At 47.3% G+C, this 20,350-nt stretch overlaps 1 protein-coding gene across 2 annotated transcripts in view; it reads left to right on the top strand.

Annotated features, from left to right (window-relative positions):
• Positions 1 to 20,350, top strand: part of UBN2 (ubinuclein 2) — a 371,797-nt gene that overhangs the window by 268,611 nt on the left and 82,836 nt on the right. For both annotated transcript variants that reach the window (XM_030207117.1, XM_030207109.1), the window contains exon 11: positions 19,652 to 19,694. In XM_030207117.1, coding sequence (XP_030062977.1) covers positions 19,652 to 19,694 — 43 coding nt within the window. The remainder of the gene's footprint in view (positions 1 to 19,651; positions 19,695 to 20,350) is intronic.

Raw genomic sequence — 20,350 nt, 5'->3', positions numbered from 1 at the left:
ACAAAGTACACTGGGATTTCCTTTTTGCCTCTTTGACAACATATGGGTTTTCTGGACGATTTGTTGCGGTTATTAAGGCATTATACTCAACACCACGGGCAAAGGTATTAATGGCAGGGTGTCCCGTTCATTTCCCGTTCTTTGTGGGACCAGGCAGGGCTGCACCCTCTCGCCTCTTCTCTTTGTTTTATCCCTGGACCCTCTGAAACTGCTCAGGTACCTTGTCTAATTTCCTTCTCCTGTTCTATTGTTTTGTAAACTGCTTAGTTGCCTATGTGTAAGCCTTTGGCAATATATCAAGTGGGTGAAATATTTAAAAAAACACTCAAATATCTAAATATTTGAACGTCTGTATCATACAGACGTTCAAATATTTGAAAAGTATTAATCCGCAAACGAACCTTTTCCGGAGATGCGAAGGAGGTAGAACGAGAGGACATGAAATGAGATTGAAGGGGGGCAGACTCAAGAAAAATGTCAGGAAGTATTTTTTCACGGAGAGAGTAGTGGATGCTTGGAATGCCCTCCTGCGGGAGGTGGTGGAAATGAAAACGGTAACAGAATTCAAGCACGCGTGGGATAAACATAAAGGAATCCTGTTCAGAAGGAATGGATCCTAAGGAGCTTAGCCGAGATTGGGTGGCAGAGCCGGTGGCGGGAGGCGGGGATAATGCTGGGCAGACTTATACGGTCTGTGCCAGAGCCGGTGGGGGGAGGCGGGACTGGTGGTTGGGAGGCGGGGATAGTGCTGGGCAGACTTATACGGTCTGTGCCAGAACCGGTGGTGGGAAGCGGGGCTGGTGGTTGAGAGGCGGGGATAGTGCTGGGCAGACTTACACGGTCTGTGCCCTGAAAAGGACTGGTACAAAGGTATACAGAAAAAGTAGCACATATGAGTTTATTTTGTTGGGCAGACTGGATGGACCATGCAGGTCTTTTTCTGCCGTCATCTACTATGTTACTATCTAAGGCTACAACAGGCTTGGTCTGGCTCTCTAATCACCCCTTCTTCTGCTAGTCCGCTGTCCAAAAATCAAATAGTTAACCTTCAGTTTAGATTGTGAGCCCATTAGGGACAGTGCAAAGTACTTGTAATAGAAATCGTAAACTGCATAATCTCCTCAGGGATCACTTGTGGTGTATCAAGTGCTGAAAATAAATAAATAAATAAGCATCTTGTAAATGACTCCAGAGAGCAGGAGCAGCTCATCCAAAAGTCCGATTCCTAGTCCTAACCTGCAATCATAGGTGCCGGGTATAAGAGGCTTGGAGAGGCTATGCCTCCCCAGCCACAAGCTGACCCAACAAGCCTCCTCAAGGTATCTGGAGCACCATCAGCACAGCATGAGCACAACACAAGGAAAGAGCAAGAGTGGCAAATCAGCAAGCCCATGGAAAGTAGAGCAGCACAGCTGCAACCTGCGGGATCTGACCTTCTGTTGTTTCTGCACTGCCATCAGTGCAGTGAAAGCCACTCCCCCCTTCCCCCTCCCCAACTCTCACACACTACTGCCCAAACCACCTTGCTACTGCCAGTAGTGGTCTCCACTGGTAATTACAGCAGGTCTGTCTCAAGGACTGCCTTCCCCAAATGATTCGTCCCACCTCCTCTTTTTTTTTAAATTTATTTTTATTAATATTTTCCAATACAAAAGCCAAATTATGCCTTACCAATACAGTATCAACAATACCCATCCCCCTTCCCTCCCATCCCCCCCCCCCCCAACAGAGTAACTCAAACATACAATACCACACCTAAACGCTAGAAACCCTATCAGCATGTCAAACTGAAAGGCCTCGCTAATCCATGTATGGGACCCATGTTTTGAAGAATTTTACCACCCTTCCCCGTCTTGAATTTTACCACCCTTCCCCGTCTTAAAGCTGTAAGTTTGTCCATTAAACAGCAGTAATCCACCTTATCAAGAACTTGATCCATGGTAGGAACCGCGGCTTGCTTCCACAACCTCACGATTAGGATCCTAACTGCTGTAAAGATGTGAAAGAGAAGGCAGTGATGTGAACTACGACTACCCCATGTTGGTATGTTCAGAAGGCACAAACCAGGATTCAATGTGTCCAGAGCCCCCAGACTGCCCTGTAGTCGAGAATATAGATTCATCCAAAACTTTTTATAGCAGGACAATCCCACCAGATATGCCAAAAGGTTCCCACTGCCCCACAGTTATGCCAACAAGCCGCTGCGCCAGTTTTAAAGATGCACAATATCCTGGATGGGGTTAGATACCATTGGTATAACATCTTATACCCATTTTCCACCAAGGGTGTCACCACCGAAAAATTCAGTACAGATTTAAATGTCTTTGCCTACTTGGCCTGGTCATACGTGATGGATAACATGGTCTCCCATTTAGTAATGCATTTAGACAGGGGTTGAAACTTATGTAGCAGGGCTCTATAGATCCTAGAGATCCCTCCCTTCCCCAGATCCCATCGCCTGTTCTTACTTCGTTACAGAGAGTGATAACTCCTCCTTAGCTTTACGATGCAAGAAATCTCTAACCTGCATGTAGTGGAATTTATCCCTGTCCATCAGCCCGTACTCTTCTTTCAAGACCTCAAATGGGTGACACCTCCCCTCTTCCCATATTTGCCCCAGCACCCGTAAAGAAGACGCCGACCACATCCCATATACCCTCTCCACTCTACCAGGAATAAAATCCGTTGCATACACAATAGGAGTGGTCAAATGATATTTACGACCCGGGAACCAGGCAGCTCTACACCTTACCCACTCTCCCAGGGCCACCCCACCTGACTTTTCAACCCCAACAGGAATCCCTTCAGCAGCGGCAAGGGGGGCCAACAAAGGGACCCTCAATCCCCATTGCGCCGTATAGGTCCACGGTTTAGAAAGCCCTCTCTGCCCTATAGCCAGCATTTGAAACAATGCGGCTCTATAGTACAACCAAAAGTTAGGTACCCCCATACCTCCATCTTTCCTAAGTTGATATAAAACCTTCCTATTTACTCGTGGGGGGTCTCTTATGCCAGATGAAGGCAAATACTTTCCTGTTAAGTGAATGAAAAAAGGTTTGCGGTATAGAGATTGGCACGGCCAAAAACAGAGTAGTTTAGGATGCAAAGACATCTTTACCACCGCTATTCTACCCATCCATGACATTCGTAGGCCCCCATCTCTCTAATTCTTTGAATAATTCCTGTAATTTAGGGGTGAAATTTTCCCGAAACAAATCCCCAGTATTCGGTGTCAAGTTAACCCCCCAAGTAGCGAATAAAACGAGGGGACCAGCTAAATGGAAAAAGAGGTTGTAACTCAGCTTGCAGCTCCAGTGGAAACTGTAGAGGCATAAGCTCCGATTTTTGCAGATTGATTTTAAGGCCAGCTGCCTCTCTATATGTCTTAAGAATACCCATCACTGCCTGTAATAAGGCCTTAGGATTCGACAATGTAAGCAAAACATCATCTGTATACAGCATAAGCTTAGTTTCTTGTCGCCCTATTCTTATGCCTTGCACCTCCAGATCAGTCCTAACAAGAATCTCCAGGGGCTCCATAAATAGAGCAAACAGCAAAGGGGACAATGCGCACCCCTGCCGAGTGCCTCTAAAAAGCTCAAAAGGTATAGTATTAGTACCGTTAATCTTAAATTGGGCCATAGGGTGTCGATAGAGCACTAGAACCCAATACACAAACTGCCCTCCAAAACCTACCCTTTCCAGCAGTGTAAAGAGAAAGGGCCATAGCACTCTATCGAAAGCTTTCTCTGCGTCCAGTGATAGAAAAACAGCCGGCTGACCAACCACCTGAATCCGTTCCAGTGTATACTGCACCCGTCTGGTTTTGTCAAAGGTCTGTCTATTTGCAATGAAACCAGCTTGGTCCTCATGTACCAAGCGTGGTAACACTTTTGCAGGCGGGTGGCCAAAATTGTAGTTAAGATTTTATAATCCGTCCCTAATAAAGAGATCGGACGATATGATCCACAACTCTGCGGATCCTTGTGTGGCTTAAGCAATAGCACTACATTTGCCAATCTCCAAGAAAGAGGAAGTGTAGTGTCAGAAGTAATATCATTAAACACTTTAAGCAAAATTGGGACTAAGATGGATTTAAAACATTTATAGAACCTATTACTATAGCCATCTAGCCCCGGGGCTTTCCCGCCAGGCAAGCCTTTAATGGCAAAAACGACTTCCTCCAGCTCAATAGGAGCCGAAAGCATCTCTTGCTCAGCCCCACTCAAGCTTGGCATCTCCACCCTATCCAAGAGAGACTGAATAGCCTTGGGCAATGGAGGGTCCTCCGGCTGATACAGATGTTGATAATATTGTATAAAAACTCTATGAATAACATCTATCTGATCACATATCTGCCCTTCCTCATCTCGCATGCTACAAATAACATTACGGCCTGATATTTGTCGTAATCTGTATGCTAAGAGTTTACTAGCCGCCTTATTAAATTCATAATAATCTTGCTGTACCCGTTGCAATTGCTCCTGAATAACTGTAAGTTCTAAGGCCAACAGCTGTACCCTAGCCCTATGTAATTCCTCTTGCTGGAGGGGTGTAGCCTGCTGGTGTTTGGCAAGATTATCTAACTGTTGTATATTTTGTCTAAGATCTTTCTCTATAGTATCTTTATGTAAATGGTAGTATCTTTATGTAAATGGGCTTGAAAAGAAATCATTTTCCCCCTTATAGTAACACTAGTAAAAAAAAAAAGGCCCGTTTCTGCCTTTGATGAAACGGGCCCTAGCCGGCACCGGACTCCCTTCCCCCCCCTTACGGTTGTGTCCCTGGTGGTCTAGAGGTACCTGTTCGGTCGGGGCAGGAAAGAAAGACCCCCTCTTTCCTGCCCGTAGTGGTGCTGGTAGGTGCCTTGCTGCATCGTGTGGGATTCCGGCTCTCTGTGTTTCAAAATGGCCGCTGAGAGTTGAAGTCTCGCGAGGCAGCTTCAACTCTCGGCGGCCATTTTGAATCGCCGAGAGCCGGACTCAGACACGATGTTGCCGGGCAGCTAGCAGCAGCGCTCCGGGCCAGGAAACCTGGGATTACTTCGTTCCTGGCTGGGCGAACAGGTACCGCTAGACCACCATGGATAATGGCATAAGGGGAGGGGAGGTGACGGGGGAGGGAAGGTGATGAGGGGAAGAGTTTGCTATTGGGTGCGGGACAGTACGTTGAAAGGGGCGGTGCGATGGGGCGAAAGGGGGCGGGGTGATGGGCACGTCGGCTGCAGGTGTTTTTTTGGAAGGGGAGGAGTAGGGAAACACGCTGCGCGTGTTTCCCTACTGCTCCCCGTGCGTTGTTTTGCCTCGCCCTCAACGTCATCGTGTGTGACGCAAGGGCGAGGCATGCAGACATGGTGAGTGTTGTGGTTTCACCACCATGAAGTTACGAACCGGTGTGTGAGTGCCTGCAGTGACGTCAGTGTCCTCAGAACGTTGAGGCTGCGTTTTATTATAGTAGATAGTAACATAGTAGATGACGGCAGAAAAAGACCTGCACGGTCCATCTAGTCTGCCCAACAAGATAAACTCATATGTGCTACTTTTTGTGTATACCTTACCTTGATTTGTATCTGCCATTTTCAGGACACAGACCGTAGAAGTCTTGCCCAGAACTAGCCCCACCACCCAAACACCAGCCCCGCCTCCCAATCTCGGCTAAGCTTCTGAGGATCCATTCCTTCTGCACAGGATTCCATTAGGTTTATCCCACGCATGCTTGAATTCCGTTACCGTTTTCATCTCCACCACCTCCCGCGGGAGGGCATTCCAAGTATCTACCACTCTCTCCGTATCACCACCTTCAGACTCTCCCACAAAATCCCTAGCGTTAATATCCAGGGTATCATTAAATTGGAGAAACTCCCTCAATTCCCCCTCAATTCGTTTAACTTGCATGGGATCATCTAACAAGCCATCCGGAAACTGCCATCCTCTCAAACCCCTGGCCACCCGAAATCCCCATAATGATATTGTAACTGGAGCATGATCCGACCAGGTACGTGTATGTATCTCTATGGAAACTGCTTGCATAACAGTTGCTGCGCTACCCATCCACATATCTATTCTTGAATATGTATCGTGTGGGGCCGTATAGCAGGTATAATCCCTTTCTTCTCCATGCATTACCCTCCAAATATCCACCAGCACCCAATGATTAAGAAATTGGATTAACTTTTCCCTCTCAGTCTGTGCATACCCAGCTACCCCAGCCGAGTTATCCACAGCCGGATCTAAGGTCAGATTGAAGTCCCCACTCAGGAGAACCTCCCCTTATATATATTTCGAATGTTGAATGCTAATAGTATCAAAGAATTCGCCCTGTGAATGGTTAGGAGCATATACATTAACTATTGTATATACTTGTCCCCCAAGATCTACCACCATAATTACAAACCGCCCCCCCCCCCCCCCCCCCGGGTCCAACTTAACTGCCTTAATCTCCCATGCGCAGTCCTGTTTTTAAAGTATCCCAGCTCCCGCTGTTTAACCTGCTTCCTATTAGAGGCCAAATATTGGTGGGAATACCGAGAATTACGTAATAAATGTTCATGTCTAGGCAGCATATGAGTCTCCTGAATAAGAATTATATCTGCTCCCACCCGATTGGCCTCTTACGTTTTATGGGAGAATTAAGGCCACGTGCATTCAGTGGAATACATACTATATTTGCCATGTAAATCCAAAACGGATACAACCCACATCTCTCAACTGTCTATTATAGGACCCCCAGCATATAAACAGAGATCTGACATCCTCATGAGTTACCGAATCTCCACATCCCCCCCCCCCCCCCCCCCACAACCCTCCCCTTATTCAACCGGTGAAACGGCAATCTGAAGCATGCCTACTCTTTTTTTTTTTTTCTTTCAAGTATAGCCCATCTAGCCAACAACAAAACCATAAACATACCACCACTTACATAGTAACATGGTAGATGACGGCAGAAAAAGACCTGCACGGTCCATACTACTACTACTACTTAGCATTTCTATAGCGCTGCCAGGGTTACGCAGCGCCGTACAAGGTTAAACATGGGGAAGGACAGTCCCTGCTCAAGAGAGCTTACAATCTAAAGGTAACAAACTATGTAGTCAGTGTAGGTATCATGAATGGGGAAGGTGGTTAGGCGCCAAAAGCAAGGGAGAAGAGATGGGCTTTGAGTAAGGACTTGAAAATGGGCAGGGAGGGCGCATGGCGTATGGGCTTGGGAAGTCTGTTCCAGGCATAAGGTGATGCGAGGCAGAAGGGGCGGAGTCTGGAGTTAGCGGTGGTGGAGAAGGGTACAGATAGGAGTGATTTGTCCTGAGAGCGGAGGTTACGGGTGGGAACATACGGGGAGAGGAGGGTAGAGAGGTAATGGGGGGCTGCAGATTGAGTGCACTTGAAGGTCAATAGGAGAAGCTTGAACTGTATACGGTAGCGGTAGCCAGTGAAGCGACTTGAGGAGAGGGGTGATATGAGAGTATCGGTTCACGCGGTAGATAAGACGTGCGGCGGAATTTTGGACAGATTGAAGGGGGGATAGGTGGCTAAGCGGGAGGCCAGTGAGGAGAAGGTTGCAATAGTCAAGACGAGAGGTAACGAGCGAGTGGACAAGGGTTCGGGTGGTTTGTTCAGAGAGGAATGGGCGAATTTTGCTAATATTATAGAGGAAGAAGCGACAGGTCTTAGCTGTCTGCTGGATATGGGCAGAGAAGGAGAGGGAGGAGTTGAAAATGACTCCGAGATTGCGGGCTGAAGAGACGGAGAGGATGAGGGCGTTGTCAACAGAGACGGAAAGTGGGGGAAGAGGAGAAGAGGGTTTGGGTGGAAAGACAGGGAGCTCAGTCTTTGCCGTGTTCAGTTTCAGATGCCGGTTGGACGTCCAGGCAGCGATGTCTGAAAGGCAGGCCGAAACTTTGGCCTGGGTTTCGACTGTGATGTCGGGAGTGGAGAGGTAAAGCTGGGTGTCATCAGCATAGAGATGGTACTGGAAACCATGTGATGAGATCAGCGAGCCCAGGGAAGAGGTGTATATCGAGAAAAGAAGCGGTCCAAGGACAGATCCTTGAGGAACCCCAACAGAGAGCGGGACGGGGGTGGAAGAAGAGCCATTAGAAAATACTCTGAAGGTGCGTTGGGAAAGATACGAAGAGAACCAGGAGAGGACGGAGCCCTGGAACCCGAATGAGGACAGTGTGTCAAGAAGTAAATTATGATTGACGGTGTCAAAGGCGGCAGATAGGTCGAGGACGATGAGGATGGAATAGTGACTTTGGATTTGACAAGGAACAGGTCATTGCAGACTTTAGAGAGTGCTATTTCTGTCGAGTGTAGTGGGCGAAAGCCGGATTGAAGCGGATTGAGGACGGCCTGAGAGGAGAGGAAATCAAGGCAGCGGCTGTGGACAAGCGCGTTCAAGTAATTTGGAGAGGAAGGGTAGAAGAGAGATGGGGCGGTAGTTGGAGGGACAGGTGGGGTCAAGTGATGGTTTTTTGAGAAGTGGTGTGACTACAGCGTGCTTGAAGGTGTCAGGGACAGTAGCAGTGGAGAGAGAGAGGTTGAGGATGTGACAGATTGAGGGGTTAACTGTAGGAGAGATGTTGGTAAGCAGATTGGTGGGAATGGGATCAGAGGAACAGGTGGTGCACTTAGAGGAAGAAAGAAGGCGAGCAGTTTCCTCTTCGGTGATCTCAGGGAAGGAGGAGAAGGAGGCCAAGTTAGGTTGGTTGAAGGAGTGGGTTAAGAAGTCACAGGGAGGAGAAGGTTTGGAAGTGAATTCAAGGTTTATCTTCTGCACTTTATCGCGGAAATAGTCAGCTAGTGTTTGAGGAGAGAGTGAGGGGGGTGGCAGCAGAGGACACTTTAAGTTGAGGGTGGCGAAGAGGCGACGAGGGTTGGAGCCAAGAGAATTGGTTAATTGAGAATAATATTCCTGTTTGGCAAGGAATAGGGAGGACTGGAAGGAGGATAGCATGAATTTGTAATGGATGAAGTCTGACAGGGTGCGAGATTTCCTCCAGAGTCGTTCAGCAGATCGGGTGCAGGAGCGAAGGTAACGAATGCAAGGGGTTAACCAGGGCTGAGGATTAATGCGCTTAGTGGGGCAAGAGACTGATGGTGCTAGGGTATCCAGAGCAGTGGAGAGAAATTCATTGTAGGTAGAGACAGCCGTGTCGACAGATTCAGAAGACGAGATGGAAGGGAAGAGATTGGAGATGTGAGAGGATAGGGTAGGGGGGTCGACAGCTTGGAGATTCCTGAAGGCAGTGGTTATAGTTGGGTGAGTTTGAGGGGGAGGGTGATGAAGTGTGAGGGTGATTAGGTGATGATCTGAGATAGGAAGGACTGAGGTGCAGAAATTGGAAGGTGAGCAGGAAGAGAAGAGAACGAGGTCGAGACAGTGGCCATTACGGTGAGTAGGGGTGGTAGAGCATAGTCGGAGGTTAAAGGAGGATGTCAGAGTGAGGAATTTAGAAGCTTAGGAGTTGGATGGGTTGTCAACGTGAATGTTAAAATCACCAAGAATGAGGGATGGAGGTGAGGGATCAAGAAAGACGGTGAGCCAAGCGTCGAAGTCAGTAAGGAATGAAGAGAGGGGCTTATCAGGGGGGCGGTAGATGACTACAACTCTGAGTGGTGTCGGGTAGAATAGACGGATGGCATGAGTTTCGAAGGATGAGAAGCAGTGGGACTGTGGCAGGAGGAGGGGTTGGAAACTACAAGAGGGTGAGAGAAGAAACCCAACGCCTCCACCGCGTGCATCTGGGCAGGGAGTGTGGGAGAAAAGATATCTTCCATGGCATAGGGCTGCGATTGAGGCAGTGTCATTAGGGGTTATCCAGGTTTCAGTTAAAGCAAGCAGTTGAAGGGAACGGGAGATGAATAAATCGTGGGTGAAGGAGAGTTTGTTGCATACTGAGTGGGCATTCCATAGGGCACACGAGAAGGGGAGGGAAGAGGGGGGGAGAAGGGGAATAGAGATGAGATTGGAGGCATTCTGGGATCGGTTACGTGGATATGGAGAGGAGAGGTGAGGGGGACCTGGATTGGGATTGACGTCACCTGCGGAAAGTAGGAGGAGTAAGAGAGTGCGGAGGAGGGTGGGGGAGGAGGGTCGACGAAGATGACAAAGACGGGATGTGTTAAGGAGGAATGGGGATGGGTTAATGGTGGGGAGGAAGTGTAGAAGGTTGAGAGCTAGGAATGATGAGGGGGCAGGAGAGCTGGGGAGGTGGTGGGGGGTGGGGGGAGGTAGGGTAGGGGAGTAATGAGCAGGACGGGAGGGGACAAGGGTGGGCAATGAGTTCCTGAGGTAGACAGTGGAAGGGGAGGGGGAAGGGGTTAGGAAGGGACAGGATGATGAGGATGTGTATAGGGGCCATATATAGGGCTAAGGTGGATGCGGATAGATGTGAAGTGGCTAAGGTGATAGGAGTAGAGGAGGAGGCAGGAAGGCTAGGTCTGGGACAGCAGGCAACAGCTAAGGCATAGGGAGTGATAGTGTCTAGCGGAATTCAATCAGCAGTTAAGATAGAGTAAAGGAATTCAGTCAACAGTTAAAGTAGGTATTCGATATGCATCAGAAGTCAAGGTAACAACTGGAGCAGGTAGCTGGAACAGGCAGGGAGAGGCTGAGCGAGCTGGATCAGGCGAGCTGGAACAAGCTGGAGCAGATGACTGGGACAGGCAGGGATAAGCTAGATCCGACGGCCTGGGACAAGCTGGAGCAGGTAGCTGGAACAAGCTGGATCCGACGGACTGGGACAAGCTGGAGCAGGTAGCTGGAACAAGCTGGAGCAAGCAGGGAGAGGCTGGATCAGGTGGACAGGAACAAGCTGGATCAGGTGGGCTGGCACCGCTGAAGCAGAAGGACTGGAGCAAACAGGGAGAAGCTGGATCAGGCGGGCTGGAAGAAGCTGGAGCAGATATCTGGCACAAACAGGGAGGAGCTGGGTAGGCGGACTGGAACAAGCTGGTGCAGATGGACTGGGATGAGCTGGATGAACTGGATCAGGCGGGCTGGAACAAGTTGGAGCAGATGGCTGGAACAAACAGGGAGAAGCTGGATCCGACGGACTACGGCAAGCTGGAGCAGGTAGTAGGCGGGCTGGAACAAGCTGGCTGGAATAAACAGGGAGAAGCTGGATCCGACGGACTGCGGCTGGAACAAGCAGGGAGAAGCTGGATCCGACGGACAGCGGCGAGCTGGAGCAGGTAGCTAGAGCAAGCAGGGAGAGGCAGGAGCAGGAAGCTGGATCCGATGGACTGCGGCTGGAACAAGCAGGGAGAAGCTGGATCCGACGGGCTACGGCAAGCTGGAGCAGGTAGCAGGCGGGCTGGAACAGGCCGATGGATCAGAGCAGGCAGGGAAAGCTGGATCGGCGGACTGGAACAAGCTGGAACCGCCGTACTGGAACAAGCAGGGCTGGAGCAAGCGGGCCGGAGCAGATGAACTGGAACAAGCAGGGGGAAGCTGGATCGGCGGATTGGAACAAGCTGGACTGGAACAGCAGGCCGGAGCAGATGAACCGGAACAAGCAAGGATCGGCGGACTGGAGCAAGCTGGGATCGTTGGACTGGAGCAAGCAGGCAGAGAGAAGAGAAGATGGCTCGGGTGGACCAGGGAGAGCTGGAGCAGCTGGGCCGCTCTCAGAGCAACAGTGCTGGAGCTGCTGGGCTGGTCTCGGAGCAACCAAGCTTGGCTGCCCGTAAAGCAGCAGAGCAACCAGGGCGCCTGTGGAAGACTGCCACGCTATGCCACACCAACTGCCCAATCTGGAGGACTCGCGATGCAGGCAGGCTGCGCCACGCGGCGGGAAGGGCAGTGTGGGCTTCGGGCTTCTGGGCCTGGGACCTCGCGCCCCGAGGTCGGGCCCGCGCCACAGGTCGTTGGCGAGCTCCCTCCGATTCCACCAGGGTCACCCGGAGCTCTCGGCCGGCACTGTCCTGGGCAGTTCCTGCCGGGGTGCGCGACGGCCGAGGGCGAGCTCTCAGGGCCAGTGAACTCGGCGCCTAGGCCGGCCCTGCAGTCAGTTCGTCCAAGCCCCGGCGATGGAGCGGTCGCGGCCCGCCGGCAGCGCCAGAGGTGAGGTTAGACGTCTCTTGTGACGGACGGCAAGCGGGAGGCAAGTCTGTGTGCGCGGGTCTCGTTCAATCTCCGTGGGGAGGGATGCAATTGCCTTTCCCTGCTTTCCCTGCTGATCCCCTCAGGTGGATGGCCACGAGGTCGGTTTTTCGGGCAGGATCTTTAGCTGGGTCCCGTAGCGATCGCTCCGTTGGTCTGTTTGGGGTCCTATAGGGTCGGGTGTCTGTTTCTAGCTGTTTAATAGCTGATTGCAGCTAATTTTGCAGCTAGTATCAACTAATTTATAGCTAATTTAGGGCCAGGGCCAATGGAGCTCACTGCTCCGTGGCTACTAGGTAGCGGCCATCAGTCTGCCCAACAAGATAAACTCATATGTGCCACTTTTTGTGTATACCTTACCTTGATTTGTACCTGTCTTTTTCAGGGCACAGACCGTATAAGTCTGCCCAGCACTATCCCCGCCCCCCAACCACCAGCCCCACCTCCCACCACCAGCTCTGGCACAGATCGTATAAGTCTGCCCAGGTACTTATATAAAGTTCCAACACCATGGGTTCTACGTAACGTCCCAATTAGATTGCTCAAGTCGCAGCTTTATTTGAAGGTTTCAGCATCTGTTCCGACTGCTGCCGGGTAAGATGACCCTTGCCCCTCGCCACTCGGGTCCAGCACTGACGAGGCCCCGACTCCATATTGTCCTCCGACCTTTCCATAGGAGCCTCCACCTCCGGCCAAGTCGCACGTGCTTCCTCCAAACTTTGAATCCGATACCATTTTCCTTCCTTAATGTAAGCCAAAGGAAACGGATGTTGCCAGCGGTAAAGGATTCCTTTATCACGGAAATATCTGCTAAAATTCCTCAACTCTGCTCGTCGCTTCAATGTAGCTGGGGCCAAGTCCTAATACAGTTCAATGGGGAAAGAGTCCCATTTCAAGGTTTCCTTTTTACGAGCCTTTCTCAGGAGAGCTTCCTTGATTTTATAATCTGGAAAACAAGCAATATTTCTCGGCGCATTAGCCCTTAAGCGAGCCATCACTCTATGAGCACGATCCACTTTAATGGCTTCTGGGGCCACCTCCTGACCATCCTCCGATAACAGCATACTTGCAATTTGCTGTGTAACCTTTTCACAGTCAACATATTCCACCTGCTCTGGAATGCCCCGAATGCGGATATTCGATCGCCTTCCCCGGTTTTCTAAGTCCTCAACTTTGTCCATAAGAGATTTACACAAGTCTTGTTGCTCTCTCAGCGAGACTTCCATGGCATTCAGGGCCTCCTGCTGTTCCTCCACCTGTTCATCGACATCCTCCACACGTCGACTCATCTCTACCAGTTCTCCACAGAGCTCTGATGCCAGCGTCGAAAAATCCTCCCGAACGCCTTTAATATCAGACCGAATCTCTTCCAGTAGTGCTCGAAAGTCTCTCACTGAGAACTCGCCCTCCTCCGCCATCTCTCGCATAGAAGTATCCCGCCTTTCACTGGCGTCCTGACTGGGCCCCTCATCGGACGCCATCTTGTCAGCATTGGGATGCGGCTGGTATATAAAAGCTTTTAAAGATTTACGGGGCACTGTTGAGTCTCTCCCAGCCATCTCTGCATGCAGTAATTCTTCCGTGGTGCAGGTATAGATTCTGTGAAGTTAAACCCAACAGCAATCAGCTATACTTTGAGTCTTCCCGTGAGGCATGCGGAGCTGTTCACTCACACCGCCATTGCTAAGCGTGACGTCACCGCTCTCTGGTCCCACCTCCTCTAACACAACTTCCTGCTTCTGAGAAGGATGAGTCCCCATGAGAGGCCAGCTGTGATTGCTACGGTCAGACAGCTGCCTACAGCACTGCACACCACAGTAGAAGGACTGATCCACTGATTAGCTTTTGAAGGTAACCCTTCTTCTTCAGATCTGAAATAAGCAAATGTTGACAAATATCAGAATATATAAGTGAAACACAAAAGCATTCCAATAACAGTCTCACAGGAAGAGGATTGGGTGAGTTAGGTAAGAAATAGGGAGAGCTGGGTGGGTGAGAGACAAGGAGAGATGGATGGTTGATAAGAGAGCAACAGTCAGTAGAATTTTATGGTTTATAATGGGCTAGAAAACACAGATCTTAGTTAAATCCTTTCTGGTGGGTATCAAAATAGGAATTATTTAAAATGTTTAATAGTTTGGTTAAAATTGATAATTGTCAGTTTCTAAAAGCATTGCATCCATCTGCAGAAAATCTGGCAGCAGGTGATTAAGATCAGACAATCATTTTGGTTAGAACAGACTCTGTGATGTGTTCTGTATTATGCCACCTTAAGGAGGAATGAATTCCTAGAGACAGAGTTTGGGATAGATTTACTGTAATTTCATGCAATTTGATGGAAGTTTATGAAAAAGCTCTCAAAAAACTCTTGCAATCTGGATATATGTCCCTTTTACCTTTTAAAAACCGCTCCACAGGATAGTGTTTCAGAAAGGCTTATTTTCAGACACAATAGCAGAATTCTGGTCGCCGCATCTCAAGAAAGATATAGTAGAATTGGAAAAGGTGCAGCGAAGGGCGACTAAAATGATAGCGGGGATGGGACGACTTCCCTATGAAGAAAGACTAAGGAGGCTAGGGCTTTTCAGCTTGGAGAAGAGACGGCTGAGGGGAGACATGATAGAGGTATATAAAATGAGTGGAGTGGAACAGGTGGATGTGAAGCGTCTGTTCATGCTTTCCAAAAATACTAGGACTAGGGGGCATGCGATGAAACTACAGTGTAGTAAATTTAAAACAAATCTGAGAAAAATTTTCTTCACCCAACGCATAATTAAACTCTGGAATTCGTTGCCGGAGAACGTGGTGAAGGCGGTTAGCTTAGCAGAGTTTAAAAAGGGGTTAGACGGTTTCCTAAAGAACAAGTCCATAAACCGTTACTAAATGGACTTGGGAAAAATCCACAATTCCAGGAATAACATGTATAGAATGTTTGTACGTTTGGGAAGCTCGCCAGGTGCCCTTGGCCTGGATTGGTCGCTGTCGTGGACAGGATGCTGGGCTCGATGGACCCTTGGTCTTTTCCCAGTGTGGCATTACTTAATGTAACTCCTATTTCAAAGTCAGCTGGAGCAGACTTTACAGTAGTTGATAAAATTATAGACCAGTGGCTAGTATTCCTTAGCTAGCCAAGTTACTGGAATTTGTGGTTTAGCAACAACTTTCAGACTTTACATTTTTCAATGACTTTTTACATTTTGCACAACATGGCTTTTGTCCAATACACAGCACTGAATCATTGTAACTGATATTATCATAAGAAATCAAGAAGATTTTGAATAGGGGGATGCTGGTAGTCCTTCAGTTTGATATCGCAGCAGCATTTGATGCAATAGACCAATCTTTGATGTTGTACAGACTTACCCCCCCCCCCACCCCCACCCCACCCCTGTTTACAAAGCCACATGGCAATGCCGACACAGCCCATTACTACACCGGTGGCGGCTAACGCAGCTTTGTAAACAGAGGAGTTAGTGAGTTGGGTGGTACCGGAAGATTGGAGGGTGGCCAATGTAATGCCGATTTTTTTTAAAAAAGGTTCCAGAGGAGATCCGGGAAATTATAGACCAGTGAGCCTGACGTTGGTGCCGGGTAAAATGGTAGAGACTATTATAAAGAACAAAATTACAGAACATATTCAAAAGAAAGGATTAATGAGACATAGCCAACATGGATTTAGTGAAGGGAAATCATGCTTCACCAATCTATTACATTTCTTTGAAGGAGTGAACAAATGTGGATAAAGGCGTGTATCTGGATTTTCAAAAGTCATTTGATAAAGTACCTCATGAAAGACTCCAGAGGAAATTGGAGAGTCATGGGGTAGGAGGTACGGTTTTATTGTGGATTAAAAACTAGTTAAAAGATAGAAAACAGAGAGTAGGGTTAAATGGTCAGTATTCTCAATGGAGATGGGTAGTCAGTAGGATTCCCCAGGGGTCTGTGCTGGGACCGCTGTTTTTTTAATATATTTATAAATGACATAGAGATAGGAGTAACTAGTGAGGTAATTAAATTAGCTGACGACACAAAGTTATTCAGAGTTGTTAAATTGCAAGAGGATTGTGAAGAATTACAAGAGGACCTTAAGAGACTGGGAGGCTGGGCGTCTAAATGGCAGATGACATTTAATTTGAGCAAGTGCAAAGTGATACATGTGGGAAAGAGGAACCCGAATTATAGCTACGTCATGCAAGGTTCCACGTTAGGAGTCACAGACCAAGAAAGGGATCTAGGTTTCATCGTCGATAATACGTTGAAACCTTCTGCTCAGTGTGCTGCTGCGGCTAAGAAAGCAAATAGAATGTTAGGTATTATTAGGAAAGGAATGGAAAACAAAAATGAGTATGTTATAATGCCCTTGTATCACTCCATGGTGTGTCCGCACCTCAAATATTGTGTTCAATTCTGGTCACCGCATCTCAAATTAGAAAAGGTGCAGAGAAGGGCGACGAAAATGATAAAGGGGATGGGATGACTTCCCTATGAGGAAAGGCTGAAGCGACTAGCCAGCTTATAATCGAAAGTGATCGCCGGCCATCTTCCGACACAAATCGGGAGATGGACAGCGATTTCTTAAAAGTGGCGAAATCGGTATAATCGAAAGCAGCATTTTTGACAGCATCGCCGCTTTCCTGTCGCTTCGCCGGCGAAAGTTCAAGGGGGCATGTCGGTAGATTAGCGAAGGCGGGGCATGGGCGTGGTTACCAGATGGCCGGCTTTCGCCGATAATGGAAAAAAAAGCGGCGTTAAGCAGTATTTCGCCGGGTTTACTTGGTCCTTTTATTTTCACGACCAAGCCTCAAAAAGGTGCCCCAACTGACCAGATGACCACTGGAGGGAATGGGGGATGACCTCCCCATACTCCCCCAGTGGTCACCAACCCCCTTCCATACTAAAAAAATAAAACTAAAAACCTTTTTTGCCAGCCTGTATGCCAGCCTTAAATGCCGTACCCACCTCCATGATAGCAGAACGTGTTGTATCCTCCGACAGCCTTTCCCTGGTTGCGATGTGGCTCTCGGGTGAGTGTGACACCTTTTCTGTTAGGTGCCCTGCAGAGTCACATTAGCAATGCATTGTGGTGGGTATAGGGTACTGGGGTCTACTCCCATGGTGCTTTTCCTCCCTGCTAACTGGGTCAGAGTGTGCCCTGTTTTGTTTCCTGTTGTAGTCCATGCGGTAGTGGCCATTTTTGTAAGCCAGTTTTAGTTCCCTTTCCTGTGTTACCCACGTTAGAGAACGTAGTTCTTACCTTGAATGGTGCTGAAAGAGGGCATTCATTGTGCCAGCTCTGACCTACTGCTAATCTTAGTACCAGGGGACTCTTTGCCAGTGGGGCCCAACCTCTGATCTGCAGTTAACTGTGAGTAAACGTGCTTATTTCAAGAAAGGACTTTTTCAGAGAGATTAGTCTTCAGGTGTGCCAAAGTTATTCAGCAGCGAGGCTGTATGCAGGTCCCTGGAGCAATTTTAGTGGGTGCAGTACATTTGTGGGTAGTGGGTTTGGGGGGCTCAGCTCCCATAGTAAGGGAGCTATGCACGTGGGAGCTTTTCTGAAGTCCACCGCAGTGACCCCTAGGGTGGCTGGTTGGTGTCCTGGCATGTCAGGGGGGCCAGTGCACTAAAAATGCTGGCTCCTCCCACGGCCAAATGCCTTGAATTTGACGGGGGTTTGAGATGGCCGACATAACTTTCCATTATCGCTGAAAAACAAACCCGGCCATCTCCACGGCATTTGGCCGGGCTAAACCATATTATCAACAAAAAAGATGGCCGGCCATCTTTTTCGATAATACTGTTCCGGCCAGCTGTAGCGCCGCCGCCAACATAGATCGCTGGCGATCTATTTGGCCGGCAACGTTCGATTATGCCCCTCTAGGGCTCTTCAGCTTCGAGAAGAGACGGCTGAGAGGAGATATGATAGAGGGCTATAAAATAATGAATGGAACGGGTAGACATGTATCACTTGTTTACTCTTTCCAAAGATATTAGGACAAGGGGGTATGCAATGAAACTACAAAATAGTAAATTTAGAACGAATTGGAGAAAATATTTCTTCACAAAGCTTGTAATTAAACTTGGAATTCGTTGCCAGAGAATTGTAAAAGCAGTTTGCTTAGCGGGGTTTTAAAAAGTTTTGGATGGCTTCCTGAAGGAAAAGTCCATAGACCATTATTAAAATGTTCTTGGGGAAAATCCACTGCTTATTTCTAGAATAAGCAGCATAAAATGTATTGTACTGTTTTGGAATCTTGCCAGGTATTGTGACCTGGATTGGTTACTGTTGGAAACAGGATACTGGACTTGATGGACCTTCGGTCTGTTCCAGTATGGCAATACTTAAGTACTTATGCTGTCATTTACTATATTATGAATTTACTGTCAAAGATATGAGCAGCCCTTGGCTTGAGCACAACCCTCTTGTGTGCCTCTCTCAGTTCTGTTTGTTGGTGGAAAACCCACCTCTTACAACCTCACCAAGAATTGCACTAAATGTTGAGCTATGAAACTAAGGAGAGATTTAAGCATGAGAAGGGCCACATATGTTCATAACTTCACACTCTGAGCTGTAGAAGAGCTGTTCTGTCCCAGTGACGTGCAATGACATCAACCACTTGTGTGTCTGATTAACCTTGCATTGTATCTCTGACAACACAACACTGCAGACTATAACAGAAAAAAAAATATTTTAAAGTGCATTGTTGTATCGGAACAAGTAGGTAGCTCCTTTATCAGATTTATGCATCTGTTTACACGCAGAGCTTCTGTTATACAGGTAGATCTCAGGGTTTTGGTGCCATATTTTAGTATTGGCTTTTGTTTGGTGGGAGGTCGCGAATTTTATGCACTTGAAAATTGGTAACTGGTCAAAATAACCCTGACAAAATCACCCCGACAAAAAAAGCTCCTGACATAATAGCTCCTGTCAAAACAGCCTGCCCACAATATATAACCCTTGACAAATTAGCCCCCTGACATCAGGCTACCCAGAATATGGCACTACATTTTTTCCTAATAATCTTACCTTGCCAAACAGGATAAGGTTGGTAAGACTATGAAAATAATGACAATATTGTTATTTTTTTTAATTAGCATGTTGATGGAAGAATATTTTCCTTAAACAGTAGCTATTTTGTTACAAGGCTGTTTTGTCGAGGCTATTTTGTCAGGGCTATTATGACGGAGTACCTTGAAAATTATATAACCAAAAAAAATTATTTATAACTGACTTGAAAAATGTTAAATAAAATAAAAATTGGCATATTGGTATGCAGAAACTGTTCTGTGCTCCATTTGTGCTGCTAAATATAAAAATACATTTTTGTGAATTTTGTTTCATTCATTTTCATTGTGTAATTTTGAAAAAAGCAAGGTTTTAAAAATGTTAGATCCAAATTTTATTTTACATGGAAAAGTCAAAGTACATAATTGTAGCAAAATACCCAGGGGTTTGAAATGAAGAACAAACTGCTTTACATGAAGATTTGCTACCTTTGAGATTTATTTACATTTTAATGAATGTTTTCTTTGTCTTCCTATTCAGAGCAAAGAAGAAAGTTATCCTTGCACCAAAACCTAAAACGAAGGTAAGTATTTCCCTGAGGGTGGGGGGGGGGGGGGGGGGGGGGGAGGAGAACATTCAGCAAAGAGTTTTATTGTTTAAAGCAAAGGGCTTGTGGTCTTGTTTGCAGCAGTGAAGTTCTATTTTAAATAGCTTATCTTCTTTAAATGTATACTTATTTAATGCATCTTACAAGACATTCTACCTAAAACTAAAGGAATCTACTTTCTAGGATGCTATTTGGGTCTAAGGTACACACAAGCATAGATTCAAAATAAACACCTGTGTCAGAACCTCACCAAACAAAACAGGCTCATTCCTCATAAGTTGTCTTTCCTTCAAAGTTTTCATTTTAATTAAACATGTTCTGTATCTAATTTGTAAGTCACCACTAAAGGATTACTCTTCTTTCTCTACACAAATTGTAGTTTCTGCCATGTTTTTTTCTTATGTCTAAAGTCAGCTTATCCAATATCCCCCATCAGTAGTGACAGATTCTTGCCACTTCCAATATTCTTTATAAGAAAGTTTAAAATAATCACACCTAATAACTTCATTGTACTTTTTTAAAATGATTTATTCCAGACTTCTATTATTATAAATGAGTCATGTTTTATAGGAGTCCTCTCACTCTGATTAGTGGCAGATGATAAAGCACAAGGATAAACTACCCAAAATGTT

The sequence above is a fragment of the Microcaecilia unicolor genome, chromosome 1 (genome assembly GCF_901765095.1).
Source record: "Microcaecilia unicolor chromosome 1, aMicUni1.1, whole genome shotgun sequence".
NCBI lineage: Eukaryota > Metazoa > Chordata > Amphibia > Gymnophiona > Siphonopidae > Microcaecilia > Microcaecilia unicolor.
The sequence above is the reverse complement of the archived record's forward strand: the minus strand, read 5'-3'. Positions and strand labels throughout refer to the sequence as shown.